This window comes from Eucyclogobius newberryi, unplaced genomic scaffold, assembly GCF_026437365.1.
Source record: "Eucyclogobius newberryi isolate DKJ021-1_F unplaced genomic scaffold, fEucNew1.0.hap1 SCAF_22, whole genome shotgun sequence".
In the NCBI taxonomy this organism is placed as follows: Eukaryota; Metazoa; Chordata; class Actinopteri; order Gobiiformes; family Gobiidae; genus Eucyclogobius; species Eucyclogobius newberryi.
In genome coordinates, this window is record NW_027315857.1 from 24,002,240 (window position 1) to 24,012,481 (window position 10,242).

At 42.8% G+C, this 10,242-nt stretch overlaps 1 protein-coding gene across 1 annotated transcript; it reads right to left on the reverse strand.

Moving 5' to 3' along the window:
- Positions 1 to 7,525: 7,525 nt before the first annotated feature.
- Positions 7,526 to 9,544, reverse strand: LOC140371804 (ladderlectin-like). The gene is made up of 11 exons (XM_072459015.1): positions 9,408 to 9,544; positions 9,246 to 9,333; positions 9,128 to 9,160; positions 8,975 to 8,995; positions 8,851 to 8,883; positions 8,667 to 8,711; positions 8,482 to 8,508; positions 8,301 to 8,416; positions 8,108 to 8,227; positions 7,916 to 8,030; positions 7,526 to 7,834 (listed from the first exon to the last, which is right to left on the reverse strand). The coding sequence occupies exons 2-11, from the start codon at positions 9,292 to 9,294 to the stop codon at positions 7,770 to 7,772; spliced, it is 624 nt and encodes a 207-aa protein (XP_072315116.1). The 5' UTR covers positions 9,295 to 9,333; positions 9,408 to 9,544; the 3' UTR covers positions 7,526 to 7,769.
- Positions 9,545 to 10,242: the final 698 nt, after the last annotated feature.

Consider the following 10,242-nt stretch of genomic DNA (forward strand, 5'->3'; position numbering starts at 1 on the left):
GTAGCATTAGCATTAGCAGTAGCAGTAAGGCCGAGCTCAGCCCCTCAGCGTCTCCCGTGCAGCCGGGACTAGACCAGGAACAGAATAGGGACCAATTTGTGACAGTTCGGAGGGGACAAGGCGCTAAACGCCGAACCTTAGAGCGCCGTGAGCTTCACGTCTATAATAGGTTTTCTCCCCTCAGCGATCACACGCCCGCTGAACACACTAGAGAAACTCTTGTAATCGGGAGTTCTATTGTTAGAGACGTGAAGCTGCCAGCTGCTAGCGTTAGGTGTTACCCGGGGGCCAGAATGGGTGACATCGAAGGAAACCTTAGGATCTTAAAGCAGAGTAGGACCCGTTTCCGGCGAGTCGTGATTCACGCAGGCGGTAACGACGCCCGGCGGAGACAATCAGAGGTGCTCAAAGTTCAAGTAGCCGCGGTGTGTGACCTAGCGAAGTCGATGTCAGACACTGTAATATTTTCTGGTCCCCTGCCCAATCGGATCAATGCTGAATTGTACAGCCGTCTTTCAGCATTCAACAGCTGGTTATCTAGATGGAGCCCTCAAAACAACGTAGTCTTTATTGATAACTGGAGTGCGTTTTGGGGAAAGCCCGGGCTCATACGCAGGGATGGCATCCATCCGACTTCGGAGGGTACATCCCTATTAGTTCGGAATTTGACCGATAGTCTTAGTCGTGTTAAGTGACCATCTAGGGATGAGCCCCGGGCGCAGAGCAGCAGTTTAAGACGCTCCTCTGTCGCTGAACTCTCGCCCGTTCTGTTACATGTGAAGTGTTCAGATTCAAGACAGATAGAGACTGTGTGTGTCCCTCGTGTCCCTCGTACAAATAATGCCAAAAAGTCACATCTCAGAAAAAATATTTCAGGCGTCAGACCAAATAACTTAAGGAAAATAACAATCACAAATGACACAAGTATACAAATGAATAAACACGTAAAATGTGGACTGCTAAACATTAGAGCAATTTCCTCCAAATCGCTCTTAGTTAATGAATTAATTAGTGACTATAACATAGATCTTCTAGCTCTAACTGAAACGTGGCTTCAACAAGACGACTACGTCAGACTAAATGAGTCCACCCCACCCAGCCATGTTAACTTTCAGACTGCCAGGAGCACAGGCCGAGGTGGTGGTGTGGCAGTGATCTCACACTCAAGCCTACTTATGAGCCCTAAAACTAACAATGCATTTCACTCATTTGAAAGCCTTATGCTGTCAATCACATGTCCAAATATGAAAAACCAAAAAGGAGTTTTGTTCATAGTTATCTACCGACCTCCTGGTCCCTATTCAGAGTTTTTAACAGAGTTTTCTGACTTTATATCAAACTTAGTGTTAGCCTGGGATAAAATAGTTATAGTTGGAGACTTTAATATCCACGTGAACATGAGTGATGACTCTCTCAGTAATGCCTTCAGCGCCTTGTTAGACAGCATTGGTTTCACTCAGAATGTAAATAAACCGACTCACACTCACAAGAACACTCTGGATCTTGTCCTAACGTATGGAACAGAGATTAGTGACCTCATTGTCTTCCCTCAAACCCCTATATTGTCAGATCATTTCCTAATTACCTTCAGTTTATTCTTAAAGATCATCCAGTCCCACAAAATAAAGTTATAATGAAAAGGACAATATCTGAAAAATCTATCTCAAAATTCAAAGAAATAATGGAGCCAATATTCAGTGACAAGTCATGTGATCACGTCATGTGATCACGTCATGTGATCACGTCATGTGATCCTGCTGAGGACAGTTTTAGTCCCAGTATAAGTGATCAATTTGTCGACTTGACCATGAATTCTCTGAAGTCTGCTCTTGACGTTGTAGCGCCGTTAAAACAGAAGGTCATTAGGCCAAAGCGCGCCTCCCCATGGTACAACCAAGAACTGCGTTCACATAAACAAAGAGTTAGAAAGTTAGAGGGATTATTTCGTCGCTCTCACACCGAAGAATCCTTAAAAGCATGGAAAAGTTGCCTGCTGTCCTATAAGCAGGCTCTGCGTGAGGCCCAAACCAGATATTATTCAAATCTAATAGAAGTCAACAAAAGTAACACTAAATTCCTTTTCAGCACTGTAGCTAGGCTAACAAACTGTCACAGTGCAGTAGAGCCCTCAATCCCAGCTACACTCAGCTCTGATGATTTCCTCCTATTTTTTAACAATAAAATAAAAACAATCAGAGATAAATTAGATGAAATTACCCCCGCTATTAGCCCTGAACTAGCCCAAGCTGTAAATCTAACGTCCCATATAAATCCACCTGTAAACTTAGAAAGGTTCACAGCTGTTGATCAAGCAGAGATAACTTCAGCCATTATGTCCTCTAAAAGCTCAACTTGTGTCCTAGACCCCATTCCAAGCAGACTCCTCAAAGACATTCTTCCCCTAATTATAGACCCTATTCTTAATATAATAAATACTTCCCTCGAAAGTGGCTATGTTCCACATCCTTCAAACATGCAGTCATTAAACCTCTTCTGAAAAAGCCTAATCTAGATCCCGACCTATTGGTAAACTACAGACCTATTTCAAATCTTCCCTTTGTCTCTAAAATCCTTGAAAAAGTTGTAGTAAAACAGCTTTGTCGCCACCTGCAGGACAATAACTTATTTGAAGTTTTCCAGTCAGGGATCAGAGCCCACAACAGCACTGAAACTAGACTAGTTAAAGTCACAAATGATTTGTTATTAGCCGCTGACGATGGACTGGTCTCAATCCTGGTTCTGTTGGACCTCAGCGCAGCGTTTGACACCATTGACCACAACATTCTACTGCAGAGGTTAGAATGTGATGTAGGTGTTGGAGGAACAGCCCTCAGCTGGTTTAAATCATATCTATCTGATAGGTACCAATTTGTTAATGTAAACCAGAGCTCCTCACCTTGCTCTAAAGTAATTTACGGTGTGCCACAGGGTTCGGTACTCGGTCCAATTCTGTTTACTCTTTATATGCTGCCATTAGGCAACATTTTCAGAAAGCATGGCATTAACTTCCACTGCTATGCAGATGACACTCAGCTGTATTTATCAATGAAACCTGATCAGAGCGATCAAGTAGACAGACTTAGTGCTTGTGTGAAGGAGATAAAAACCTGGATGACACTAAACTACCTGCTTCTTAACCCTGAAAAAACCGAGGTCATTGTGTTTGGCCCTAAGCATCTACGAGACGATCTATCTGAGCAGATAGTCACACTGGACAATGTTGGTGTAGCCTCCAGTTCTACTGTAAGAAACCTTGGAGTCTTATTTGACCAGGAGCTCTCATTTAAAGCTCATATAAATCAAGTCCGTAAAACAGCCTATTTCCATTTGCGCAACAAGAGCCAAAATCAGAAGAATTCTGCCTAAAAGTGATGCTGAAAAACTTATCCATGCATTTGTAACGACTAGATTAGACTACTGTAACTCCCTGCTTGCAGCGTGTCCTAAAAGCTCCATAAAAAGCTTTCAACTGGTTCAAAATGCAGCATCAAGATTACTAACAGGAACAAAAAGAAGAGAGCACATTACGCCGGTGCTGGAGTCTCTTCACTGGCTCCAGTCAAGTTTAGAATCAAATTTAAAATTCTACTCTTGACCTACAAAGCCATAAATGACATGGCCCCATCCTACCTCAAAGATGCTATAGAACCATATCATCCAAACAGAGCTCTTCGCTCTCAGAATGCTGGCCTTCTGGTGGTGCCAAGAGTCTCTAAAAGTACTGTAGGAGGTAGAGCGTTTAGCTCCCAAGCTCCTGTGTTATGGAATCAGCTCCCGGTCCATGTTAAATATGCTGACACAGTCTCTTCATTTAAGTCCAGGCTTAAAACGTTCCTCTTCGAAATCGCTTATGGTCAGACTAGTTAGGAACAGAAACATAAACCCACAGCTTTAGCTACGCTGCCCTAGGAGTAACTATGCTGGTGGAAGTATGACAGCTTGAGCACTATCCTCTTCTTCTTCTGACTACTTATGCTATCAAACAATATTTATTTTTTAATTCCACTTGCAAACTGTTCACCGCCTTCTTTTTCTTTCTCTCACTCCTGAGGACCTGTGGACCCAGATGCCCCTCCCCTGGTGAAGTGGTCCCTGCCCCGTGTGGACGGTCCCTCATCTGCCTGAAGAGTGGGTCCAGCTCGCCTCAGACGGTCCCTCATCTGCCTGAAGAGTGGGTCCAGCTCGCCTCAGTCGGTCCCTCATCTGCCTGAAGAGTGGGTCCAGCTCGCCTCAGACGGTCCCTCATCTGCCTGAAGAGTGGGTCCAGTTCGCCTCAGTCGGTCCCTCATCTGCCTGAAGAGTGGGTCCAGCTCGCCTCAGTCGGTCCCTCATCTGCCTGAAGAGTGGGTCCAGCTCCAGTCTCCCTCGTGTCCGTCTGTCCGTCTGTGAGAGTCGGATCTCTCCTTCACTGGAACTCCTCCAGGTTTCTACGCTTTTTTCCCAAAGACGTTTTTTTTGTAGTTTTTCCTGGCCGAGAAGGAGAGTCTAAGGACAGAGGACCCTGGGACATCGTCCCTCGCCACCACAGACATTGTCTGACTCCATCGCCACCACAGACATTGTTGATTCATTTCTCCCTGTGGCCCTCAGAGGCAACTGTTGTTGTGATTTTGGGCCTTACAAAAATAAATTGATTTGATTTGATTTAGTCATTAAGTCCAGTGATCCGGGGCTTCTTGGGGACAGGGACAATGATGGACGACTTGAAGCTGACTGGGACATGCCATGACTCCAGAGAGGTGTTAAAAATGTCCGTCTTCACAGGTTAGAAAGGAGGTCTCTAACCTGAGGGACACTGTCTCTACTTTACAAACCAAAGAGTCAAAATTGACAAACCAGGTGCATGTTTTGTAAAACGACAACCTGGAGAACTGAGAGCGAAGATATAATATGCAGATTGTCGGTATCCCAGAGGACACTGAAGGTCAAGATGTTGTCAAATATAGAGAGTCTTGGATACCAAATACAAGTATTTGTTTGTTTTTTTACATTTGAAATCATCTCATGAATGTCCTTTCAGCTAGTGTGTGGTGTTTTCCCCGTATAAATCTCCAGATGTTGAGCAGAACTTACAGGCGGGTCTCAGTTTGAGCACATTGAAGCAAAGTCCTGCTCCTATTGGATGTTTTATAAATACCACGGATGCCTCAGAGGACGATCTACGCAAGCTTTATTGAGCTGTGTTGTCGTAGTATTAAAACTCTTATATGGTATTCAAAACAAATATCAGTGAGTTTCAGCCTTGTCCCTGGATTTCAACAGTTTGACATTTGAATGTTGTGAAATGAAAATAAAATTGTATTTAAGAGGCCTGTATGATTTCTATTGACAAGATGAATGTGAGATATTGATATTGCACATGACGTTACAGTCAAAAAGTAAACTTGAGTCTAGTTTCCTGATACATGAGCCAGGATCGACCAACAAAGTCAGTTTGAACGTAAGAGTGTTTAAACTGTGTGTTTACATTAATTACTTTACTATTTACTCAGTTTAATTTTTGTTATATGAGCTCAGTACCGTGTCCTGATACATGAAGGATATTGAAGAAATGTTGAACGCTTTAACATCATAGTTTAAATATTATCAAGAGTTATGGCTATGAAGTAAGAATTTGGGTCATGCATCAAAAAGTGGAATCAAAGACCCCCAACTCCGGATCTTTTCAGGACTCTCAGTTGTACTTTTTGTCTGGATTATCGCCACATCACAGACCATGATGACTGATGATGATTAGATGATGAAGAACATGGTGTAGATGTATATGTGATCTGTTCTTTTCTTCTGTATCTACCTCTGTATCTTCCAGCCCTGTGGAGTTCCTGTGCTGATAGTCCGAGCGGCTGAGACATTCCTCCCCAGCCGCACGCACGGCCTCTGATCCGTCAGGAAGCCAGTGCTCCCCCTGCAGGTGGAGTCAGGTATGTTGAGCTGGGAGAGCTTGTCCTGGAGCAGAGCAGGAGGATGGTGTTGAAAGCAGAGCTGAAGTCCACAAACAGGATCCTGGCAGAGGTTGCCGGGGAGTCCAGATGCTGCAAGATGAAGTGGAGAGCCAGGTAGATGGTGTCGTCCACAGACCTGTTGGCTCTGTTGGTGAACTGCAGGGGGTCCAGCAGGGGGTCCAGCAGGGGGGGAGGTGAAGGACTTGAGGCGGGTCAAGACCAGGCGCTCAAATGACTTCATGACTACAGACGTCAGCCACAGGTCTCTAGTCATTAAGTCCAGTGATCCGGGGCTTCTTGGGGACAGGGACAATGACGGATGACTTGAAGCTGACTGGGACATGCCATGACTCCAGGGAGGTGTTAAAAATGTCTGTGAAGACGCAGGTCTTCACAGGTTAGAGAGGAGGTCTCTAACCTGAGGGACACTATCTCTACTTTACAAACCAAAGAGGCAGAAGTGACAAACCAGGTGCATGTTTTGAAAGACAAACTGGACGACCTGGAGAACCGAGAGCAAATATGTAATATGCGGAATGTCGGTATCCCAGAGGACACTGAGGTCAAGATGTTGTCAAAAATAGAGAGACCTGGATCCCTGACTATCTCAAACTTCCAACAAAAGCTTGGAAAATTAAGATTGGAGCCCCCTGGCTCCAGAACCGGTTCCAAACCAGCTTCCCAGACATATCATACTGAACTTCAACAACTTCAGTGATAAAGAGCATATTATGGCCTCGCCGCAGAACAATCCGGATCAACCCAGCCCCAAGTCTCTTTTTTCCAATGAATACTCAGTGCAAGCGGTCAAGAATCACAAAGCTTTTGATCCAGTGAAATCCTGCCTGAGAGAGAAGGATGTGGAAGACACTCTGCTTTATGCTACAACGCTGAGCATCAACATGAAAGGGAAGATAAAGAGATTCACTTCAGTGGATGAGGCGTTAGCTTATGGCAATTCAATCCAGGTTCCGGTGATTCCAGGTTCCAGATATTTTATCCCATTTACTTTCCTTTATTTCAATGAAAGGGACCTAGATTGTACTGAGACATGTGAGTATTTGCCCAATGTGGGCCAGTGTGTTACAATTTTACTTTGTAAATGTCCAGGTGAAAAGTTAAAAGGCCTTTTTATCTAGAAAAAGAGAAAGAAACAGCTTCCGTTTGAACTGGGGCTCATTTTAGTCAGACATTTAAGGAAAAATCAGCTGGACTGATAAGGGGTTTAAATGTTCATTTGTTCATTACATGCGTTTTAAGTGAAACAGAAATATTTCATTTCTGACTGTGAGTGGTGTCTCTTTTGCACTGATCTAGGGTCTTATTTATCAAGTGAAACGTGAAAAAACACAGAAACTGCTTAAAATATGCCAATTTTAGGGTCAAGATGTCGTTTTATAAATCCCAAACTTAAAGTGGAAGATTATATACGTAGTATTTTTGTACGTTTGCTTTATAAATGAGACCCCTGACCTGTATCTTGGTCTGGTAGCATCATTACCATGTTGTGGAAAGTTCTAGTCAAGGCAATAACATCTCCTTTATCTAAAGGACTATTCCAGACAAACACAGACTCATGTTTGATGCTTGAGCGTTTTAATCACATTTGACAGAAAAGAACAGAGAAGTTAAAGCATCTTTCAAATCCACTCATTCTGCTCTTTATGAAGCACAAGGCTCTCAGAGCAGACCACCTCCAACATCAGACTCTTCTCTTCACTCCTTCATTATGTTGCAGCAGGAAAAAGGAAAACTGTTGATTCAGATTTGCGTTGATTTTAGAGCATAAATCAGGGTTTATGCTTGTGGCAGCTCAGGAGTTCAGAGCTACTTTTTCTCACAGATGTACCCGAGGGAAGATTTGCAGTTCAAATCATTCCAGCACTTGGCACCTGAGGGTAACAAGACATATGTTAACCACATGAACACAATTATACAGTCATAGTTCATCTCAGACAGGCTGGTGTATTTACTGCTCCAGTTGATGCAAGTGCAGCTCTCGTCTTGTCTTTTGTAGTTGTTGGGTTCTCCACTACACCAGTTGCCATAGACATAACGTTCTCCGTTGATCCAGAGCCAATAATTATCCTAAAAACATAAAACGAACAAATATTTTTGAATAATTTGTTGAGTTTGACTCCAGCAGAATGGGTAAAGTGACTAACATATTGTGCATCAGAGAGTCCAATCCAAGCTGCTGTTCCAGAAGCAAGAGCTTTCAGAAAGTTGCTGGTTCCACTGTTGTGAGCAACTGCAAGAGTTCCACCCTGGGCCTCACAAGATCTCTGAATAAAAGAGAGTACATTATATTAATCCTATCCACCACTCATTTATTATGATGTGTGTCAGTCGAGTCACCTGTGCAAGAGCCCAGTGCCTTTGAGTTGTAAAATAAATGTAAGAACGGCTTCCGTGGCGATACCAGGTCGAAGGCCTATAGGTGGATCCGGTTCTGGTTCCACAGGATCTTTTGGCTGAAGATCATTTAACATTAAGTTTCTCATTTATTGTTACAGACTTCATTGTTTGAAAAACTTACCCCTTTCAGCACTGTCTCCGTGTTCAGCTAGAAAAGAACATTTGTATTGAATGTAAGAGTTTGTAACTATCTTGTGTTCAAAAGTGTCCTCAGATACAATGTGCATCGTAAAGACAATCAGCAGAACACGCTCTGTAAAACCTCTTCAATAAACAATGTCGTTTGTCTCTAACATTATAACTCACCTTCACTCAGTTCAGTCTCATCCACAGACTCTGGGTCTGCGATATCTGTGAGGATTAAAAAATAATATGTGAATATTTTCCCTGATCGAGAGAGAGAAGTTGTTTTGTTGACGAGAAAAACAAGTTTGGGAACTTTGATTATTTCTCATTTTACAGTATCAAGATGAAGGTCCAGTCTGCTTACCTTGCATGTCTGGATCTTCAACATTCAGAACTTCTACAAGGATCGTCACATACAAGTACAAGTTATATTTACTGACTCGTGAAATAAATACAAATAGAAAAGTCTCATTTTTGATGGTACTCACCTCCATTTATCAGCCCACTCTCTTGTGAGGCACAAGAACAGTACAAACAATGTAATTATTAATACTCAAACACACAAGCACAAAGTTATATTGTATTGTTGAATTCAATCTGAAAAGTCCCTATTGATGCCACATGATTTTGTTGATTCTCACCTTCATTATTCAGTTGATTCTCAGATGAATCGGCTGATGGAGGCCACAAGAACAACAGAAATAATGTAAGTACAGAATATACAGAATACTTGAACATTTCCTTCATACTTAAACTCACTTGTGGCCAAAGCCGCACCAAAGAGCAGACACAAAACCAGCAGCTTCATGACGGTGATGCAGGCGTCCAAAGATGAATCCCTGGTTTACTGTAGATTATAAACTCATATTTAGTATAAGAGATCTGTGTTGAAGAGCTGTGGAGTCACAAGAAGAGACTAACCTGTTTCAGTCGAGGTTTGGCTCCTTCAGTCTGAGGTACTGACTTGGACCAAACTCTCCTCTTATATACTCTAAGTGCAACCGTCTCCAAAACTGATCCGTGTACAAGTGTCAACTCAACTGTTTGACTTCAGAAACACCCAGATTCACTTACATTTACTCAGGTCACAGCTGATTTCACAGCTGTGACTGATATCTGTTTGCTATCAAACTGTCAAATAAAGGCACTTTTCTGAACTGTAGCAGTCCACAGTCGCTTGGCAATAGTGGCCCTGGGCGTCCAAGAGACAAGCTGCAGATTATGTCTTTTCTGTTTTATAAACTAATATATAACTATCAAGATTTAGCATTTGCTCCTTCTCAACTCTCTAACTGTAATATTGAACTTAATAATAAAAAGCACGTCCCTTGACTTCCTATTGAACACTGCAGACCTGATTCTGTGTTGTTGCCGTGTCACACAGGGGTTCCTCAGGGATGTGTCGCTGCATCAAACCTCTTCAACACACGGCTGTAGATTACTGTATTTAGATCACATTAGATCACAAAACCAGTGTCAGAATTGTCTTTCACATTTACTCTGATGATGCTTTTTCCTCATCAAATCAATACTTTGAGCTCAGCTCAACACAAGAACATGACTTGATTTGACTTTTCGCACTCACCCCAGATCATCTTTACTTCATTATTCATCATTTGTGTTCTCGTGCTCCTGTACCAGTCAGAATCTGGACACGTTCCACTTTTGAAACATCCTCAGTGTCCAATGGTTCCCCAATGTCATAAAGAATGTAGTTTATGGACGGGCGGTGATGGTGCGCCCCCCTGTGGCTGTA

What these genes read in the sequence shown, in the direction of transcription:
- LOC140371804 (XM_072459015.1), bottom strand. Translation starts at nt 9,294, where the DNA reads ATGAAGCTGCTGGTTTTGTGTCTGCTCTTTGGTGCGGCTTTGGCCACA. An exon ending in GAGTGGGCTGATAAATGGAG is followed by an intron (nt 8,884 to 8,974) that starts GTGAGTACCATC and finishes CGATCCTTGTAG; the next exon opens with AAGTTCTGAATGTTGAAGAT. An exon ending in TGAAGATCCAGACATGCAAG is followed by an intron (nt 8,712 to 8,850) that starts GTAAGCAGACTG and finishes TAATCCTCACAG; the next exon opens with ATATCGCAGACCCAGAGTCT.